This window comes from Gavia stellata, chromosome 3 (assembly GCF_030936135.1).
Source record: "Gavia stellata isolate bGavSte3 chromosome 3, bGavSte3.hap2, whole genome shotgun sequence".
Lineage (NCBI taxonomy): Eukaryota > Metazoa > Chordata > Aves > Gaviiformes > Gaviidae > Gavia > Gavia stellata.
This window is the reverse complement of record NC_082596.1, coordinates 26,360,105-26,382,136: the sequence shown is the minus strand read 5'-3', so window position 1 is coordinate 26,382,136 and position 22,032 is coordinate 26,360,105. Positions and strand designations below refer to the sequence as shown.

The following is a 22,032-nucleotide window of genomic DNA, read 5'->3' as shown; positions in this document are numbered from 1 at the left end:
AGCAATCCTAGTAACCCCTGGTTTTAGTTTGGCTTTGCTATTTTAAGCTCACATTCAAAAGAAATACAAGTACATGTAAGAACAGCAGACTTCATGAAAATGAGTAAATGTGTTTTCCTTGACACCTGCTTCTCCACTCTTGAGGTGAAACTTGGCATTGCTGGTGAAACTTGGTATTGCTGGTCCTCTTCTAATGAAGAATCAGGTTACAGGCTTATCACAAAGTACACAAAAATGTTGTTCAAAACAAGCAGTCTAGCTTTTCAGAGGTGACCAAGTGTTTTTGTTAGCTGCAGTTATGTATGATTTTGCAATTTATGATTCTGTGTACTGTGATTGTTTTTAATTTAATGGCACACCCAAGTGGCCAAACAAAGGCATATCACTCTAGATTGGCAACAAGTTACCTGCAGCGAAACTGTCAAGACCCGGAGTTTTTGTTCTTTGAATATAGTTGCCAATAAACAAAAACTTATTGGTTAAGCAAGCGCTTTTCTGCCAAGTTCCAAAGCACAATCTTTTAAATAAATGTGGTTTCATGTTTGGAACAGGTCTGGAAGTCAGACGATCTGGATTCTGTTTGCAGTTCTGCCGCAGACTTGTTCCATGCCTTTAGCCAAGTATCTTGACATCTGGATTTGAGAGGTGCACTGAGAGTTCAGACAGCATCCCCTCTCTCTTGGAGTTTGTCTTATTTTAAAATAATAAGCTTAAAAGCTGCTACTTTTGCAAAGTCAGAGTTTTGAACTATAATTTATTGCTAATATTTTAGGAGTTCAGTACTAAGCAACACCATGCCCAATTTACACAGAGCTATAAATAATAAATGTATTTTTTCATACTTTTATAGAAAGCGTGACTATGAAGGGTTTCTGTGCTCTCTGCTGTTGCCTGCAGAATCTCGAACCTCTGCTTTTGCCTTGAGAGCCTTCAATGTGGAACTGGCTCAGGCAGGTATTAAAATGTATTTGTGAACTCTAGAAATGTAAAATAACAGTTTCAATATTCTAAGTTACACTAGTAGGTGGTGTTCTGCCAAGATTAACTTTTTGTACTGTAGGGGGCAATGAATAACTAGTCCAATACAAACATCTAGTTTTGAATGGCCATTGGAAAGTAGCCAGCCTCCTCCAATTTATTTTGTTTATGTATATAGTTTTTCTGACTTTTCTCTTTGTGGTGCATTTTGAAATTAAATGATAACAGTCCGTGGTCCTTGGTACTGTTAGGTGATTGCATCTATGTCCTGGCTTCAAATGCAGTGACTGAATCAGTAAAGTGCAACTAAATCCTATCTGTAGAAAATATATCAAAAACTTGGATGATATAATCAGTACCAGGTCTTTGTTGGCAGAAGCTAGGTAATAGAAAGGCTGCCAGGAGGGAAGTTTCTAATTGAGAGTTGTGGGAGGAGAGTGGCTGCAGTCTCTCCCGTTTGCTAGGTGGCCAGAAACTGCCAGTGCAACCAGGAAAGTTGGTAACGCTTGCCAAAAAGGAGCATCTGGGAAATGTGCTGACCAAGCAAAATCCCAGATCAGCTTCTGTGGGCTGTGCTTCTGGCAACCTGTGGCACTGCCCACTCTCACTGCCGTTACCGCTGCTTCTTTTCCTTCTGGGAAGAAAGCTAACGTGAGGGTTGCCCAGGACTTAATCTCCATGGGTTTCAAAGTCAGGTTGTGGTGAAGATTTTTCTTACTCTCTGTAGTGTTCGTATGCTTTATGAGGAATAAGCATAAATTCAGAACTGACCAGTTTCCCTACTGAGTTTGGCTATGTCCTGTGTCTGTCTTTTCAGTGTAGATAGACCAAATGCCTTAAAGACACTGTGAATTTCACTCCAGATGTATCCTTTCCAGATTAAAGACTCCATAACCCAGAAGACTACAGGTTTGATGCGAATGCAGTTCTGGAGGAAGGCTGTGGAAGATATATACTGTGATAACCCACCACATCAGCCAGTTGCTACAGAATTGTGGAGGGTAAAATACACCTTTATCATCCTAAAATTCACTTAACTAAAATATTATTGTGGGAAATAATGTCATTGTGTTGTGTGTGCTGTGTTGCATAGTTAACAGTATTATTTTATATGAAACAGATAATGTAAATTGTGTTTGTGTGTGATCTTTTAAGTTACTTACAACCAAAGAGCAGAGTTGGAGAAGAAGGATATTAAGGTAGGACCTACTTGGAGGGCGAGACTTCTGTGAACCTTCTGCTTTTTTCTCTTCTGTTTAGGTGAAGGACAGAGTAAATTGTGGTAAGCTGTAAGTTGATAGCAAGTGAAGTGCATAAGTATACTTTCCTGAGCCAGTGCTCAATCTGCCTGCAGAGATTAAGCTGTACAAAAAGACAGGAGACTAAACACAGAGGTTGAACTAGAAAATAGGGTATGAGGAGAAGCCCAAGACCTTCATACCTAGTTACTGGATAATAGGAAGAATCTTAATACAGTCTTTTCCTCGCATCAAGAGTTGCTTGATGACTTCTACTTAGGTGTTATGTTTTGTACAGATCCTTTTGTGTGCATTGAGTAACAGGGAATGTACTTGTGAAATTAACAGTTTATTTTTACCAAGATGCCTGAGTTCTACAGGCACTAGAACATCACACATAAAGTACACCTACAGATCTGTTCCTCTGCTTGTCATGGCCAAAGAAGCAGAGGCTTTTTTGCAAAATGTTTTGTTTCTAGTTAGGACTGTCATTGATATGTTCGATGTGAAGGTCTGAAGGCAGTGTAAATCCCCTTGATGCTGATATAGAACTACAGAATAATTTAGTTGGTAGGGGTCTCTGGTTGTCATCTAGTCCAACTTGCCGCTCAAAGAAGGTCTAAAATCAAAATTAGATTAGGTTGTCAGGGTCAGATTGAGTAGAATTTTTAATTTCTTCAGAGATGGAAATTCCATACGTCGCTAACTTGTCATCTTAGGGCCATGGGCCGCAGCAAGTCTTAGAACCTTCCAAAAGAGCAGCTACCGTAAGGCGTCTAGAACTGGCATTTAAACTAAGGATCTCTGAGCACCTGGATGGGAAAAGCTGCAGTTTGTCTAAATCTCAATAGCTGAATACAGTTAACATAGATCCCACAGGTAGTTAGGTTTATGGACCTGCTGAAAAACAGGCAGTGAAATGTGGAGTCTTCATCCCAGTATTCATCTGCATTGTTCCTGTTAAAATCCTGGGAAAAGCAGGACACTCACTGTAACACTGGGTTAGAACAATGCAGTTCTTTTGGGATTAGAGCATTTCACTTGTTGCCGTCTTGGCTTCACATCTGCTCTGCTGCACCTCTGAGACCACAAAAAGGAGCCCTTTCCAAATCCTCTTTCAATGATTTTTGGCAGTGCTGAAACTGCAGCCTCTCCCTGACTCTTCCTCCTTCAAAAGTGAAATAAAGGGTAAGTGAGCATTTGTTCCTGTCTATCAACACTCATGTTTAGATTAAAATTGGGATTTAAACAAGATACAGTTTGTTTAACTAAGAGAAAACATAGGTAAAGCCAAGAAGTAAAATAAAAGAAAAACACCTGTTACAGTCACTTTTAGGAGGACCAGAGCTATTCATAGGTGTCTCCAGCTCAGATAAAGTGTGTGCCTTAGCCACAACAAAGCATTCGTACAGTTAGAATGAAGAATGTCAAATGTTGTGAGCCTTTTTATGGGTTTATGGGAGTTGAAGGTGCACCCAGGGTGACTTTAATGCAGACATTAAAATGCAGAATTGGTCATTTTGCATGTCAATCTGTCTGTGCCTTTGCTTTTTATTTCCTTCTTTCTGTGTCTCTTCCAGCATATGGCAAACTTCCCAGGAAAAAGACCATTTTCTCCCAAAATGCTTTTGTCTCCTTTCCAAGGAGGAACTTGATTTAGTGTAGCTTAAGGTTTTTTTTGTTTTTCTGAAGATATCCTCTCATTTAGTTGTCTGATTGAGTGGGTTAGGTACAAGTTAGTTTTGGGTATGATTGTATACATTCTTTTGACCACTATTAATTTCAGGCTGCTTGTGTGTGTGGGGTGGAAATGTTTATTAGCAGAAGTGTAACTTATAAAAAACACAAAACATTGTCATGGTTTAAGCCCAGCTACCAACTAAGCATCACACATCCACTCACTCATTCCCCCTTGGTGGGATGGGGGAGAGAATCGGAAGGGTGAAAAACTGGTGGGTTGAGATAAAACCAGTTTAATAATAGTTGTAAGGAAAAGAGGAAAAAAAAATAGCAAAGAGAGAGAAAAATAAAACCCAAGAGAGACAAGTGATACAAATGAAAACAATTGCTTACCACTAACCAACCAATGCCCAACCAGTCCCTGAGCGAACGGCCTCCCCCCTGCCAACCTCCCCCCTAGTTTTATTGCTGAGCATGATGTCATACGGTACGGAATATCCCTTTGGTTAGTTGGGGTTAGCTATCCCAGCTGTGTCCCCTCCCAACTTTTTGTGCACCTCCAACCTACTCGCTGGTGGGGCAGTGTGAGGAGCAGAAGAGGCCTTGAAGCTGTGTAAGCACTGCTCAGCAGTAGCTAAAACATCAGTGTGTTATCAACACTGTTTTCAGCACAGATCCAAAACATAGGCCCATACAAGCTACTGTGAAGAAATTCAACTGTATCCTAGCCAAAACCAGTACAACATTCTGATGTAAGTCATTCAGATATTGAGATACCAATTGCAACCCTTTCCAACAGCTAAGACTGCCAGTCATACTCCTTTCTCACAAAACAGAAAATTGATTTTGAAGTGGAAGAAATAATTGGCCTATCTTTGTGGTAAGATTTCACCTTACATATGATTTCTCTAAAGGAAGACCACTATAAGACAATCCAAACAGAACTGGGTGTGAAATAAGATGTTGAAAAATAATTCAGAAAGTATTTCTAGGAGCTCTGATAGCTCTGAATACTGCAAAGCACTGGAGCAAACTAACAATCCAACCCGACCTAGTGACCTTTGCACTCAAGATGTGATTTTATTTCTGCATTTCAGCAAATACCCCAAGAATGACCTATTTGAAGAGCACAGCTTCACAAATGTTCAAGAATGTCATTGCAATTCTTGCAAAGAAGGATTTGGAAAGACACCTGAACTCACGAGTATTGCAGGGCTGTTACTAGAATTAGCATGTCTTTTGCATGGCATATTTTATGTATGCTCTTTTCTTGCTGTTGAGTTTGTATGAGGACAATTTTTATTTTTCCAGAGTAAATACTAATTTATGTCAAATGTGTTTCCGAAGTTTTGTATATCCTAGAATACTCACATTTGGATTCCAAGAATGTCATGCACTAGTAAGGTATATAGATAGCCTTTAATAGTATTTCTGGAATTAGTAATAGCTGTACTCTCAGTGACTTTTATATAAACTTGTATGGCAACTGTATTATACTTGTTTTTACTTATCTGTCCATTTTGAACATAGTGAGGCCTAATTCTCCATTCATTTCTGTGGAAGAAGCCAATTTTCAAAACTTCTGAAAAATGAGGACCTGTGTATTTGAATGAAGGTAGCTCAAAATGGATGTAATGTACAAACTGGGTAATTTAGCAGAACTCAGTTTGGTGCTTTAAGTTTTGATCTGTGACTATTACAAGGATTTAATTTACAAAATGATACTCAAGACGAACAAGTGAGAAGCAAAACTGACATTCGTAGTTGTAACTTAAAATTTGCCTTTTCACATACCAAGTACTTCCCCAAGCAGATTTTTTTGAATTAACAAGAAGATGTAGTGTTGTCAAACCTTGAAAAAATATTTACAAATATAATGGATGAAAAGAAGTTGAAAGTGAGCTATAAAGGCTAATATTGTGATAAATGTGCTCCATAAGTTTTGTTTATAAATATTTGTATGTGTGATTGTATCCTTTCTGACAATGTGGTCTGCAAGATTCAGTATGTGTAAAAGGATTGAAGGCAAAGTGATAGAATGAAGTGGTTCAAGAAGGAAGTCAAATACAATATAAGAGCCAAAAGAAGAATGTGTGAATATGAGATGCTGTGGGATACTTTTTTAAACAAAACCATAATATTCATTATATTACTTTGTTGGGATGCTGTCTTTACAGTACGTATTGGTATGTTGTACTGATGTTTCCTTGACAATTTACAGGGAAAATCTTTTTATTGCTTGACTCTGGAGGAAACTCTGTTCTCTTCGGAGAGTGAACGTAGTTATCTGCGGATGTTTGGTAGGAATATATGACTCCATGAAAGAATAAATTACTTTCAAAAATATTTTTAAAGAAATGCTTTTAGTTAACTGGCTTGATGTCCAAGACTTCATTTTTTGTGTGCAACTTGTTACAACTTGTTAACAAATGCCAGTTGAAAATTTTTGTATTTGCAGAAGCCAATCATACGATACTATGATTCTGTGATTTTTCCACTGACATGCCACTTTTATTTAACCCAGTGAATACAATCCTTGTAAGAAAAGGATTATCTGAAATACATCTCAGCCTTCAGAATGCAGTCCTACCATCACTTTGTATACATTAACATGGATGCTTTATTTGATAATTTTCAGGCTGTCAAGAGGCATAACTTGACTAAAATGTGGTTCATGAAGATCATTGATGAAAGAGTAAGTATTTACCATTCAAGGTCTGATTCTGGTTTTAGTTGTATGTGGTTTTTTTCCCCTTAATTTTATGTGTTTGTGTGTAAAACAAAAGCTTAAGTAATTCATCTTTTCCAGACAGTAGTATTTCTCTTTAAGAATGGTACTGCTATATTTCCTTTTAATTATCCCTTGATGCCCCTACTCATAATTTCTGCTTTTTCTGGCCAAAAGAGCTAATAGAATCCTTTGTTTAGTTTTGCATTAAAATAGATGTAGTTTGTGGGTCGACGTCTTTTTTGTTCCCTGCTCTAATAACCAGTGTATGTGTGCTCATGTTTTCTGTTGCTGGTCTTTATTCCTGATTTGAAGTGGTTACCCTTAGAGGTAATCCATTGGGAGTTACAGTTAGATACCTTTCTATATGTAAGTGAGGGAATTTCCGTCCTATGGGATTAAGTAGTAAGGTCTCCATATGCAACTGTTAAGAATTCTGGAAAACTACATTTTAATAGAAATGGAAATGAAGATGTGCAAGAAGGGAAACCCATACAATGGTCTCTTTTTGTGCCATTCCAATGCTGCCCCAAGAGAAAGGACATCTTGCATATTGCAGAAAGTTGCACAAATAAATCTACGTCATTGGCATCATCTTATTCCTCCTTACCTCTTTTCTTACCATGTCAGTTTTGCCCCTAAATAGCCTTCTCTTGTGATAACCACCCTTTTTCTGGGAAAAACAAGAGGAAGAGTTTCACTTGTACAGTGATGCTGCTACCAACTTTGACAAAAGGGCAAGAATGAATAACTGAAGGCAGGAATTTCTTAAGCTAGCTTTGCTGCTAAAGTTAGTGTCTCATGAATTTGTACCTTGAGAAAATTAACAGTCAGTTACTTGCAGAGTGTCATTGCTATGAAAGACTTCAGAGGTTTTTTTTAATCTTAAGACTGCTGTGTTTTAATCACAAAAGCCACTAGGACAGGAAGAATGCTGGAAGATGTTATATTTTTGTGGGTATTTGCACATGACTTTGAGACTTGTGTGTATTTGATGGATTGATTTTTGTGCATGTTTTAGAAAATACATACCTGTTTATCTAAATTTCTCTGTGCTTCAGATGCAAATTAAGTATTAAAATTGGCAATCCTGTACTGTAAGAATACCATATGATGTTTTGTTTTGGCTATATCTTTTTTTATGAAGAATTCTGATTTCTCGTTATTGCAAAAGGTTATACTTGCTTCAGTAACCAGACTTGGCTGCAGTTGCATGTAGTTATTTGGTTATATTAGACTTGCTGTAAGCTTTAATGACTACTTCTATCTGAGTTTATACTCTCTTTCTATCTCTTAATTTTGTCCTTTTTTTTAGGCTGCCCTAACTGTAGCAATAAACTCGCACAAATAGCAGTTATATTTACATTTTACTGAAGTTCTGTGTTCACATTACAGGAGAAGAATTTGGATGATAGAGCGTACCGTAACATCCAGGAGCTTGAAACGTATGCTGAGAACACTCAGAGTGCTCTCTTGTACCTCACCTTGGAAATGCTGGGTAGGCATTTTCCTCTTTTTAGATTTTGTTGATGACTCATTAGTGCAGGTACAATATTTATTGGTGTTTCAAAAAGCCCACTCTTTTTCCACTGGAGTTTAATTTCAGTAGAAGTTGTCTTAGGTGGCACTTCAGATATCTTTTGAATGCTCAACCATAAATCTGGAATCTTACTGCACCTGTCTTAGAACTACATACTTTCCTTAGAAGCTGCTCAGTGGAAAGCTCATTGAAGTGTGGTTTCCTACTGTTCTGTTCTTTGTTGCTTAACGCTGTTTTCTCTTTTCTTGCTCCTATTACAGAGTGTGGTAAATTCAGCTCTTCACCGTATTTTTTGATTGTCCCACTTGTCAGAACACGAAGTGTTGTAGTTATTCTGCAGCTGTTGTTCTATATTGCAGTGATGTACACTGGTTATCTTGAGACAGCTGACTTCCCAACCTATAGACTTCCCAACCTATAAACTTCCCTTGGTGATGTTGTAAATTTGGGTCTGAATCCTCTCCTCTTCCTAGAAGTAGTTTAACTATCAATAATCGAATAGCTAGAAAAAACATGACAAACATGTTATGATCCTTGTGGTTAAGAGCTAGTATCTGTGTCATGTCTAATATAAGAGTCAGATTGGGAAAGAACTGTTCATTTGCAGTCAAGAAAAGGGTGACTTTCATTTAGGTGTCTGTTGTGTTATGGAAGTATTCCCTGTATGAGCTCAGATATAAAAGGAGGGTGCGAATTATTATTAGTATTTAGTAGTATTTAGTATTGTAGTAGCAATAGTTTCCTTTTGCTTATCAGAGTAGTCTGATGGAAGGCCAATGCTGAGGTTAAAAGAGTTTAAAAAGTAAAAAGAGATATGGTGAGCCGATTCTTCTTGGGAAGAAATGAGGAACCTATCTCTTAACATCTGATGTTCGCTTCCTCAGTAGGAAATCAGTGAAATGTTGCAAGTGTCTTTCTGAACTTCTGACTGAAGAAATGTAGGAGTATGAGAAATAGCATCTTCCGTTCTGAGAAATGTCTTCGATCCTGAAGAAGTTCAGTCATGCTTGGGTCACTTCTGATACAAGTCAGATGATCCTCTTCTTGAAAATCTGTTGGGAGGGCTCTGGATTTTCTAGGTGCCCTATTGTCATGTTTAACTTCTCTTAAATATACTAGTGTAACAAAATATCTAAGCAAAAGTCTCCCTCACTGCATATTAAACAGTTAACTTCTGTGGGTTTTTTCCACAAAAGGAGAAATTAATTGAACACAGCCCTTCTCTTGGCGTTTCCCATCAGCAGGTTTTTTCTAGACTAGGGGGACCTCATTTCATTACAGGTCACGTTTGCTAAATTTCTTGTGCTTTTTAACTTCTTTATTCCTGACCTGTCTTCAGTTTGTGTGTCTCTCTCCCAGTGGTAGTGCTGTTTTGTTCTTACTGATTTAGGGTTACTTCTTTTGTCAAGCTCATTTTGACTGGTAATCTTGTAATCCAAAGTCCTGGTACTTCCTCCCAACTCATGTGATTTAAAAATACTAACATTGTGCTCTCAGATTCATTGCCTAAGTAGTTAGGAGTCTGGTACTACTCAATAATTTTGTTAAACCTTTTCAGAACCTCACTTTTGGGATATATTCCCAGGTTGAGCATGAGTCACTAGCAACTTCTACTCTTCGAGTTTATTATTTTTTTAATTCCTAGTTATATGTAAAGCCTGAGCTGCCCAGTCAGTATCAGTAAGTTATATCCATTGATTCCTCCCAGCTGCACTCCGCTTTCTGCTGCCATTGCCAAAATAAGTCCATGTAGTCTTCCTATAGTCGCTGTTTCACAAAGGCTTCTGAGACCCATGCAAGGCTCAGGCAGGCTTGGGCAGTGAATCAGGTACACCCAGTATCGTTTTCAGATGTCAGTTAGGCTCACTGGTCTGTAATTCCTGTATCCTCATTTCTTTCTTTGTAGAATGCTGCTTCTGTTAGAGCTTTCGTGAATTTTAATTTAAATTTTCCTTTAAATTTTCATTTTATCCTGGGTCAGTCCTGTGAAAACATTATGGCTTTATGATCAGTCTAAGCTAATCTTGTATGGTCTTGTCATGAAGAGCAATGGTGCTGCTCTGCCCCACTCATCTCCCTCTTCTTTCAGTTCTCACAGTTGTGTGACCATGCAGTAACTAAAGTTAGTTTTCCATTGCTTTGGTGATCTGCTTCAGTTTGCCGTGCTACTGCCTTATTGCCCATGACAGCACAAGGGAGGTGGCAGAAATACGGGTTCGGTGGGGAAGCGTAGGACCATTCTTTTTGGCTTCAGTACACTGCTGAATCAGCTGCAGCTAATCATGAAACCATGCTTCAAGCATTAATGCTTGTCAGGAATCTCACACTTAAATGATTTTTCTGGCAGGAAAAACAGTTCTTGGAATAGTTATCCTGGGAGAGGACATGCCAATTAAAATGAGTTTGTGTACTGATGTATTGTATCTGAATAGGTGCCACCCTGCTAAGTATACCCTTTGCAGAAACTGCAACAAACTTAAGAGGCATCTTGCTCCTGAATGTGGAAATCAATTAATTTGCCTGCTGCTTTGCACCTCTGAGATGAGATCTCAAGGCAATTTATGAATGTAGACAGTTCTATCATGGACCAATACACTTAGCTTTCCTTAAATATGACTGTGATAAATATCAGGGAAGACTGTACCACTCAAAGGCCAGACAGTATGTTTCTAAACATACTATTTCTGCAATTTTAGGTGTGAAGGACATCCATGCCGACCATGCAGCCAGTCACATTGGGAAAGCACAAGGCATAGTTACCTGTTTAAGAGCAACTCCGTATCACAGTACGAGACAAAAGGTCTTTCTTCCCATGGACATTTGTATGTTGGTAAGAGAAGCAAGTTTTCTGGAACTGAACAGTATAGTGTTTCTAACTGTGTCTCTCAATGCTAGATATGAGATCATAATTTATTAGGCTAGAAACAGAACACCTTTTTTCTTTAACTCTTTCTGCTGTGGCCTAGTAATATGCCATTGTCATGGTTTTATATCTTTTGGGAGGTGAGAGGAGTGACCTTCATGAAGCTCTAGGGTTTCTGGTTGGTTTTTTGTGTGTGGTTTTTTTTTTTTTTTTTAATTAAATGTAGTAGTATTTTAGCTTTCAGGAATTTTTCCATTAATGTGTAGAAATACACATATAGAATAGGGCCTGGGTTTTGGGTTTTTTGTTTTTTTTTTTCTTTTCCTGTCCCCATAAAGGAAGCACTGTGAGAAATTTTACTTCTGAACAACCTTCTCGGGTTTCTCTTTATTACCTTTTCATAAATGTGCTGATGGTTTTGGGTTTTTGTCTTTTTTTTTTTGTTGTTGCATATTTGATAGCTATAAGCATACATTCCATATATTGCTGTAGGAGATGGTATAGTCCTCCAATTTAAAGTGTACACCTAATTTGCACAGGAATTTAGCAATCTTGCAAGTTGGGTAAAATGGGATTAAAGCTCAAATTTTTTCATTACTGTTCTCTGACTAGATCTGTAGGCATCATGGCTGTTATTCCTTCATCTCCAGTCTTTATTTTTAAAAGTTAATGCTGTTCTTTTTATACTTAACAAAAATTTATGTAATTATGGTGATGCTTAAGGCAGTTGTGTTAGTATTTTCTGAATATCATATCAATATAATTGAAAGTTTTGATCTGAAGTTTAGTAGTAGTTCCAAAAAACATACAGACTAATTTATGTCAGGGTTGTAAGACTGCAGAAAGGAGCTGCACTCTGCTTTCAGCCCTTCTGGGACTGGATGGTATGGGAGGCCTTCCAATTTTTTAGCTTTTCAAACATAGCCTGAAAATTCACAGTGATTCCTTGCCATGGAAGGTGTTTTACAGTGAAACTGTAAAAACAGCTTGCATCCCTTCTGTGCAGACTGAGCATCTTCTAAGCGTTTCAGCTGCTGGCAAGTATCGTAGAATTCTACTGGAGTCTGCCTCCTGTGAAGCCTACCTGCCTACCTTTGTACAAATTTCACATGTCTGAGTGTTGTTGAGAAGAACAGGCAACTGGTGCAATTCTGAATATATCATATTACGTCTTACATTGGTCACTATAGTCAGAGAGTAAGGTTGGGGTTGGTTTTTTGGGGGTTTTGGGGTAGGGGTTTTTTGTTGTTTTGGGTTTTTGTTTTGGCTTTGTTTTCAGGTGGGTGTTGTTGTTGTTGGGGTTTTTCTGTTTTTTGGGTTTTTTTTTTTTTTCAGGCCTGATGGTGCACACCAATCCCAAGATAATGACTTACTTCATAAGCCAGCATGGTTTCTGTGTTAGCTGTTACTGGCTTTCTTCTGCTTAGTATCAGTTCTTGGATTATGGTTTTAAAAATTGGGCATCTAAACTGATCTAAATTCCCAAAACTTTAAAATCTGACTTGGTTATCTGACTGACCACAAAGTCTTTAGGGAACAAATTCATGCAGAGAGAGGCTGTACCAACTGTTCTCTTCATTCTCTTGAATTGTTTTTCCAAGTGACTGACAAAAAAAAGGGAAATAAAAAAGGAGGGGGCAGTAGTAAAACGTTTAGGCTGTTTCAGTCTTGTGTCATTTATTTGGTTCCTGGGACAGGTTTTTGAGAAGCTAAAAGGGAAACTTGAGGGTTTTCTCTCTTTTTGATTTTCCTTCCTATGTCTAGCATGGAGTTTCACAAGAGGATTTCATAAGAGGCAAGCAAGAGAAAAATGTGAGAGATGTAATTTATGACATTGCCAGCCAGGCCCATATTCATCTAGAACATGTGAGATTCCTTCCCTTTTATTTGTTTAAATAAACATAACTGATGCTAATCTTAACAAAGCATTATGCATATGTGTTGTTAGAAGACTTAAGCTGCATACTTAATTAAAGGTAAAATATTTGAAATTACTTCAAGAGTTTAAATTAAAAAAAAAAAACTACCCCAACATACAAAACCTTTAAATATTACAACTACTGTATTAATATTATATTTATCTGTATGTACAGGAGGCAGTTTACTCACAACCAGGTCCAATTGCATATATATAAATACTGCCTAAAAGCATTATTCCTGGGAGAGAGACTTCAAGCAGACTTTCATAAATGCAACTATATTCCAGCATGGGATCAGCACCATAGAAGGCACTTCTGCGTATGGTACTTCACAGCACAGTGGAATGGCTGCCAGGAAAGCAGAGCATGTTGCCTTTAAGTGCTGGTTAGTGTGTGTGGGAGGGGGGATTCATTCCCTAACATGACCAGCCACGCTCAAAGCTGTGTTGGGAAAGGTGCTTTCTGTTTCTTTCTTTTCTGGCTCACAGCCAAGTGAATTAGGAAAAGCTTTATTTGCTTGGAACAGTGGATAATGAATCCTGAAGAACTGCAGAGTCCTAGTCTATTTTTCTTTTATGCTCTTATTTTAGCTACACTCTGAATTGCTTGATGGTACATAATACAAAAGCAAAAGAATGTTTCATCAGCAATGCTGTGTCTGCCTTTATCTGGAAAACAAAACTTGCAGGAAGCACTGTAAAGAGTTTCTTGTATCTACACGTACATGTACACATGTACTTTGAGTACTGCATCCAATATTTCCAATAAAGGTAGTCTGAAAAGATACCACTTCAAAGTAAAGAAATGCCAGATTTATCTCTGCATTTACACCATTAATATAATCCTCAATTACAGCATTACCTGTTATTGCAATATTTTATGCAGTTAAGATAGGAGAGCCCTTCATTTTTCTGAAGGTAAAATGAGGCATCCCTGGTTTGTTCAGTCAGTGGTTAGTTATTTGATTAATGGGTTTGGGTTTTTTGTTAATAATATGTAGCCTTGGGCTTTATTTTTAATACAAACTATTTATAATTTGCATTTAATGCATTCCTGATCATGTTGTTTCACCTGATATCTCAGGTTTTGTTGTCACAGGCCCAAGGAAACAGTTTATTCCATTTAGAAGTAGGGAACAGAGACAAAGGAAATGCAAGGTCAAAACTATCCACTATCTTTGTTCAAGCTGAAATATTTTGATTTTTTTATTCCCCACTGCTCAACCCATAATGCACAGTGTATAAAACCCATTGACTTTGATTGCAACTGTGGCTTACAAAAATGCCAAGTACCTGGCCTGAAATGCCTCATACCGGGGATGGGAGGCATCGAAAACAGCAATGTGCATTTATTGTCCAGCTGTTTAAAATTTGGTTGCTGGTATTGCATGGAAGCTTTGGGACAGAAGCAGGGAGAGAATTCAGTTCTTCAGAGCCTTTCAGATAATTTGATAATTCTTAGTGCGTTGGTCCCCTGGCTCCCAACACGCCAACCAGCTTCTGAAGAGAACAGGCAGAACCTTACCCGCCTTTCTTCCCACTCCATTCCTACAGCCCTGCCCATGTTATGCACTGGGAGGGTCCTAAGGAAAATATGCAATGGGATCATGTAATTGGAGACTATACAGAAAAGTTATAAACACAAGGAAACTAGATTAGGGCAGCATTAGCATGTTACTCAATTGAATGTTGATCTTGGCACCCTCCCCCTGCCCTTTTTTTTTTTAAAATGGATGGGTTATATCATCTTAATTAAAATAAAATAATTCCTCTCTGAATACTTGCTTCCAGCCTCCATCATCATCATCAGTGAAGAATAATTGACAGTGCAGGATCTCTAGTGTTCAAACCACTTGAACTGGCAATAACTGGCAGTAATAACAAGGTATTAGCCTCCTTGATAATCAGATGGTCTTTGTTAATGCAAGGATGAAGATACTTTCTCCCCTAATGGATTAAATAGGCTTTTGCTGGCAACATTTGCTGGGTATTTCAAGACATTACGTGAATGTAATGGGCTGGTGCCTTTAAATGCATCTGTTCTCCTGTATAAAATCACCATCCTGTTTTGCCTGAGGATCTTTTCAACCACTTACCCTCTGTTTTAGTTGGAATTACAGGGTAGGGTAAAGTTTAAACCTGCAGAGAGGTTTCAACAATCTCAGCATTTGTTGCACAAACCACATATTTTGGAGGATGAGGGTAACTGTTACCAGCCCCCTTTCACAGTCAGAAGAAACATAATCCTCAAATGCTAAATTAAGTCTCAGTGATATTATATGAAGTGTATTGTAGTAATGTGGCACTTAATCTTGGGAGAAAAGTTTCTGAAGTGTGTTCAGCTTTTCTTGATACTGTGACTGATGACCAGCAGAGGGCAAAATAAGGTAACGAAGGTTGCAGTTTTCTTTAGGAATTGTGTGTTTTATTAGAATAAGAGCATATAATAAAAGTGCTCTGTGAGTCCCACAGTGATCCCTTTGAAAGCCAGAGAATACATTTACATGTTCCCCCTCTTTCTCTTAAGCACGCATTCCCCCATTCCTCTTTTTAAAAGAGGGTCTCTTTTTGGCTTTTTGCATTTATCTCAATTATGCTACCTCATTATGGGCTCAATTTACGAAGGAAGATAACATGCTTTCTGAATGACATGCGACCCACTCCGGGCTAAGAAGGTCAAGCAAGATTGCTTTCTTTTTTCATCTCACAATTAATAATAGCAAGGCAGAGCATTAGATCAGGAGAGCATTTTCCTTATATATATAAACACAAACGCACACATACATGTTAGTACATGTCAAAGTTTTAAAATAATTTTCCTTCTGAAAAGATTCAGTATTTTTCCCTCCTAATGTTTCAACCTGATTTTCTCTGTTGTCTGGAAAGATCCATGGAAAACTAACAGAAACTCATACATTCTCATCAGTATTCATAGAGGATTGGTTTGTTTGGTTTGGTTGTTTTAACCTGTAAGAAAATGCAAAACAAGGAGAGATTCTATATTTATAAATAAGCATTACAGGAAGATTTGCTTCAGCTCTGTTAGATGTACCTGAGTCGTACATGAGTTTAAATTGTAGATTTGATTCAGCCATGGTTTAGACTTTGTTTATATATAGATGGTGAGGACCTGAGGCATTGAGATCCTTTTGAAGTCCCATAAATGTAAATGGAGCATAACTGGACTTCTGGGACTGATGGCAACACTGGACCAAAAAGATGCACTCAGAGAAATGCATTTCTGGTCTTCCATTATTTCTGTCTCTTGGGATGCAAAATGTTATTTAGTGGGGGGAAAAAAAGCATTAAACCGTATTTATTAAATCAGATGCAACTGGAACTTTGTCAGAACAAGGGATGCTAATTTACATGGGTTTATTATATGTAAACTGTAAGGTTGTCAAAACACGTAAGAATTTTAGCAGGCCTCTCCCAGTATTACATACTTCCTGTGTAATTACTTTTGTATACAGTGAGGGATGGTTCTGGCTTGCATATAATGGAAAATTACAGTTTCAGGATGTCAAAATAAAAAGGGACGAAGCTCGTAATACAGTCTGTTGGCTCTAACCATTTTGTGTAGTACTTGATGTTTAATCTGAAATGTTAAATTCTCCTGATAAGTAAATTTGTTGTGGTTTTTTTTTTTTCCCCTCCCACCTTACCCCGTTTACTTTCAGGCTAGATCTTTCCGTAAGAAAGTTCCTGTGAAGGCATATCCTGCTTTTTTCTGTACGGTGGGTGTGATACCATGCACTCTTTAAGTAATGGTCTCATTTATGTGCTAATATGTTTGTGAAGAGTAGAGTATCAAATTAAGCATGGTTAACTAATGCTTCATGTGTCTCTTTTGGGAGGATGTGATACCTGAAACTTGTGAAAATCATGTGTGCCTGACTGTGGAACCTCATAGTTTTGATCAACACTTCTAATCCTTCTTCTTTAACTACATCATTTCCCCCAAGATGTCTGTATATTCATAGACCATCATTCTGATGCAAGGGCCCAAAATCTTGTCTATTTTTATAATTTGCTGTTTGGTCTAGTTAAAGATAATGCTTCTCTTCACAAAACCTGCCTTTTTTTATCCTTTGAATGTGATGGTTACACTACCACTTAATGAAACAGGCAAACTGTCAGGCCTTTTTTTAGTTCCTCATTCAGTTTCATGTATTGCGTATTAAACTTAATGCGCAATTATTTGTGTGCACCATGTGGACTAAGCTTTTTTCTTCTTTTCTAGGTTGCTTTAGATGATTATTTACGTAATATGCGAAAAGTGGACTTCAATATATTTCATCCAAGCTTACAAAAGAAGAGTACATTATTAGCATTGCATTTATATATTAGATCTTGGAAAAAAACCTATTAAATTTTTTTAATATGGGTTCAGAGTGCTGAGTTTTTTCTTTAATGTCTTAACTTGATAGAATTGTTAAGTGTCTAACTTCACACTTCTGCAAACTAGTGCATGGGAAGCAGCAGATGCGCGTGAACTGTAGCTGTCAGCTTGCTGGCAGTACTTAAGTTTTTTCTTGGAATATTAGGCTGATATCTCTGCTTCACATGTCTGCCAAGTCATATGTCCTTGTCTGAGATTACTTTTCTTGTCTTTCCTGTAATAACATCAATGTGATAGAATTCTTCTTGGACAAATTCTGTGCTAATGGATACTTCTGACAGTTCTGACACGTTACTGGAAAAAAAAAAAAAAAAAAGAAAAAAAAAGAAAAAGACTGCTTTGTTAGTGCCCAAAAGCAGTTACAGTAAATGCCTTATAAATCAGCTAAGTAATTCTGTTTAGTTCAAGGAGCAGACTTTTTGCAAGTACTAATGATGCTTCATAGCTGGAAGAATGAGCACATATATTTGAATGCAAGAAAACTGTCAGGAAAAGCTTTAGCTGTTTTAATGATGTAATGTTTATGTAGAATTTCAGAATGGTGAAATAGAGCTGTAGTACAGAAATTATTTAACTGTATGTTGAGATTGAGCCTTGAAGTGACTACAGGTAGTGGGAGGATATCTTTACAACATATGAAGAGAACCCTTATTCAGTTTTTATCTCCAACTCAGCCAAAGGCTTTTTCAGTCTGCTCTTAGCTTGGCAGTATATTCCTGCTGACCTCTCTTCTGTCTGTTGTTGCCCACAGCTGTCATTGCAACGTGGGTTCGACTGCCCTTTTGTTCATACTCACCAGGTCTCTCAGGACACCCTCCTAGGAGGACTCCCTGAATTCCTTTTCTTTGGTACTGTGAAGAAACATATTCCTGAATGTTCCAGGTCATTTTAGGCCTTCATCTCTGTAAAGATAGTGCTGTTTTTTTCCGTGGGAAATTACTGGGAGCTTTGTACTTAGCATCTCCTCAGATCAAGGTAAATATTTCTGTTTGCTTTGTTGTTTGGTAAAATAATGCTTCTTAACATCCAACTTGATTCAATTGCACAAATCCAGTAGTTTATTCTGCAGTCATCCTTGTTCTATTAAATAGCTGCTTTTCCCAGAGATTTCTTTTTTTAATGGGGGTTAATCTCCCCAGATGCTTGGTTGTGTAACATTATCCTGTATTTTAGTGTACAATGCTACATAATGAATTTCTGAGAACAAGATTCCTGGCTTTTTTAATCACAGAAACTGTCAGCATGGTAGAAATCTTGGGCACTCAACATTAAATCCTTCATTCGGTGATTTTATTTTACATGTTTGAAGTTGGTTTGTGATATGCATCTTGGTTAATTCCGCAGTTTCCTACTCCTGTGTAAGACATTTCTCTTTTGTTCAGTTCAGGATCTTGGTTTCTGTATTACTAGAGGTGTAATAATCAAGGTTGATAGGAACCTAGAAAAATCTGTGTATACTGGATCAGCAGTATACTGGCTATTTTCTGAAAGTAAAATCTTCACAGGCTCTGTCCACTTCTCGAGTCAGCTGCTGTATCTTACCATTGGTGTTCTTGAATGTGGCAAAGAGGTTTGGTGAAAAGAAAATATTTCCTTCCTATGCAGGCATCGCAGCTCTTCCTGCCAAATGAAGAGCAAAGGCTTACGCTCTGTTGCTGCTACCAGGCCAGCTGCGCATTCACTCTGTTTATTTTATGTTCTGGAGAAAGCGTTACAAATGTCTCTTTCTGCAGTTGGTCCTCATTTTGTTCCGAGCATGCTGAGTCAGGACAATAGAGGCAGCCCTGTCTGTCCTCTCAAAAGGGATCGCTCTCCTGTAAAGTTAACTTTTGGCAGGAGCGGAGTACAGTAAGGAGGAAGAGAAGGAAACCCATGCAGTATCACCAGTACATCAAGTTGCTACAGTGATATCTTGCTTCCAGGCCACAAGGCCAGCACTTTGCTTTGGTGTTAAAGTGGAACAAATCTTGACAATGCATTTGCAAAGGCATCAGTGGAAGGGCTGATTTGTTCTAGTGTAGAAAAGAAGCCGTGTGATGCAGCGAATGGTTAGCATGGTTAGAGGGACTTATCAGTGAATTAGTAAACAGGATATGGAATAAATAAATTCAAGTTATGATTTTAGTCACGAGAGTTTTGAGTGACCTCAGAAAGTAAAGCAGCACTTTGAATTGCAAATGACAGGAGGCTGCTTGAATAAGCAATCTATGTCTCCTTTGTATCCTTTGGAGAACAGCTCGCTCTCTTGGATGGTCATGCCTGGTTCTGTCCTTAGGGACAATGTTGTGAACAGAGGCATTAAATACCTGTCAAACAAGGTGGTCTTAATTTGCTTGTTTTCACTAGTATTATCTCCTTTTATTTCACGATAGCAATTGGTGCATGTAAGAAATTCCATTCATCAGTTCTGATAATTTATAATTCCACATCCTAACAAAATTTGTCCCATTTCTGCTTTTTTTTTTTTTTAATCTGGCAAAATATTTTCTCATATTGGTGCTAACCTACTGGTCATTTTTATCAGAAAAACAACTAGCAAAACTAGCAAATCTGTTGCTGCCTGCTAATTACACTTCAGAAAATAATTTCCATGCCTAGTTACGTCATGTCTAGTTAGTCTGGTCCACGTAAAGTGGTAGTTTAGCGGGTATCCTCCTCAGTGACCTTACATGTTTTGTGTATCTTCATGGTCTTGCTTTCTTTTGGTTAAGCATAGAATTCTATTTCCGTCTTTCTCTTCAGAGCAGTTCACTGGGGTCTGTTCCAGAGCCTTTCTAGGCCTGCAGGTTTACGATAGCAAAACATCAGAATTGTATTAGTCCTGTAACATTGTGTTTTGCCCATGGTAGGTAACAGCTATGGGATCAGAAGTGCTGACCAAATTGAAACACCTCAGACATCACTTGCCCGGTGATCTTGCTTTAATTGGTTTCCCTTTTAGCCATAAAATATTAGTTTTCAAGAAAAAATGCAAAACCCTCAATCATCGCTTTGAGAACTACATCTTCCAGATTGTCCCTGCTTCCCTCACAACTTAGCATCTGAGTATCTGCATCTTATTTTGGTCCTCTTTAGTGTCACAACATTCAACAGTACCAGAAAATGCTTTCCAGCCATAAATGTAAGAACTGCTATACTGCAAAATGGGAGTGTCATGTACTCTTCCTCTTTTACATTTGTCATGGTGTTTTTCAAAGGAAGATACAAAAAGAACCATTTAGATGATTATAAGCAGTCTGCCAAAATAGAACGGATTTCTTTTTCTTACTGTCCTGATGCCAGGTTAAGACCTGAACTACAAATGTCTAGTTATAAAGGGATTTAGAAGGGGGATACAGCGTTATGCTGAATGTTCTCAGAACCTGTTTTCCATGACAGTTGTGCGTTCTCAAAACTGCACTTGCCCTTCTGTCTCAAAACATCATTTTTTTCAGCTTTTATGAATCTTGCTCTAAGTTTACAGACTTTTTTCTCTTAAAAATGTAGCTGAATCTCAACCACTTTAAATCCATTGAGGTCGATCCAGTAAAAAATTGTCATAAACAACATTCACAGATACATAAATCAGGACAAAATATACAAGCAATCCTTTATGCTTCAGGCTATACATTGATTGGTATTTGCCTTTATAAACAGGCCACCATTCATGGATAATCATTCACTGATTTGTTCTCAGCTGAAGCAAATGGTGTTTAGCATCCTGCTCCAATAGGGGCAAGTTACATATGCAGTGGGTTAATCTATGGATATTTTAGATTCCCTGTTGTAGGATGGGCCTCTCTGTATCCACACAGTCAGAAAGGCAGGATTGATGTGCATGTCTGTTTTGTGGATAAAATAGCTCTGAGTCTTTAAAGGAGGATGCTGGTTTTCTTTCTTCATACTAGAGGGGGGAATTCTGAAACCTTTAATTGTGCAGTAGTAAGTGGTGGAGGTTTTTTGGGCAAGTTGGCTGTGGAAGGCAACTTGTATGTGGTAGCTACTCCTGTATAAACTGCTGTAAGGTCTAGGAGCAGCTACCCATGCACTGCTGTCTGTTGCTGAGGATTATTTTGCCCTGTGCGTCTTAGGCTGACCATACTCCCTTCTTACTCTGGCTGTTCAAACTTTGTATTTTATTGATGTAAAGACTCCAAAGGAATAATTAAAAAAAAAAAATAATTAAAGCTCTAACTATCAGTCACTATCTAGAAGGTTGGGATTTGCCTTAGAACAGAAATCCCTTTTTTTTTTTTCCCCCGTTGTACATAATGCACAAACCCCACAGCTTATTTCAAGTTGCAGGTAGGCAGTGTGTGACAAGACAGGATATTTTTGTTAGTTCAGCTCTAATTGATTTGTTCTTTCACTAAATTAGGTCAATTGTAGTTCATCAGCTTAAACATTTTTTTCTTTAAGCACCTAATGAATCGGTATGCCCACTTAACCTTCATATCCACTGACAACTTGCTCTAATAGGTTGAAAGATCTCCTTTTCCTAAATAGCCACAAATGCGTGCCTTCTGTTTGCTTTTCCCTATGGGCAGTATCTTAGCAGGAACAAATCAGGTCAATTGGGCATGCAGATCTGTTACGCAAACATCTTGATGATTTCACTCAGATATTCAGTACAGCATCATAAAAATAGGGCCGAAAGGGACCCTGGGAAGTAATTAAAGTACCAGTCCATCTATTAGCAGAATCAA

General features: G+C 37.9%; 1 protein-coding gene across 4 annotated transcripts; it reads left to right on the top strand.

The window, feature by feature from the left end:
- Window positions 1–899: 899 nt before the first annotated feature.
- On the top strand, window positions 900–17,317 carry NDUFAF6 (NADH:ubiquinone oxidoreductase complex assembly factor 6). Of its 4 annotated transcripts, none has more exons than XM_059815435.1 (8): window positions 900–954; window positions 1,857–1,979; window positions 6,535–6,591; window positions 8,020–8,122; window positions 10,861–10,994; window positions 12,792–12,893; window positions 16,626–16,682; window positions 17,189–17,317. In XM_059815435.1, exons 1-8 carry the CDS (start codon window positions 934–936, stop codon window positions 17,315–17,317), a joined length of 726 nt encoding a protein of 241 aa, XP_059671418.1. In that variant the 5' UTR covers window positions 900–933. The 4 variants fall into 4 exon arrangements, with proteins under 4 accessions (XP_059671418.1, XP_059671420.1, XP_059671419.1 ...); XM_059815437.1 differs by having other exon boundaries at window positions 16,626–16,677; window positions 17,189–17,230; XM_059815436.1 differs by lacking the exon at window positions 16,626–16,682.
- Window positions 17,318–22,032: the final 4,715 nt, after the last annotated feature.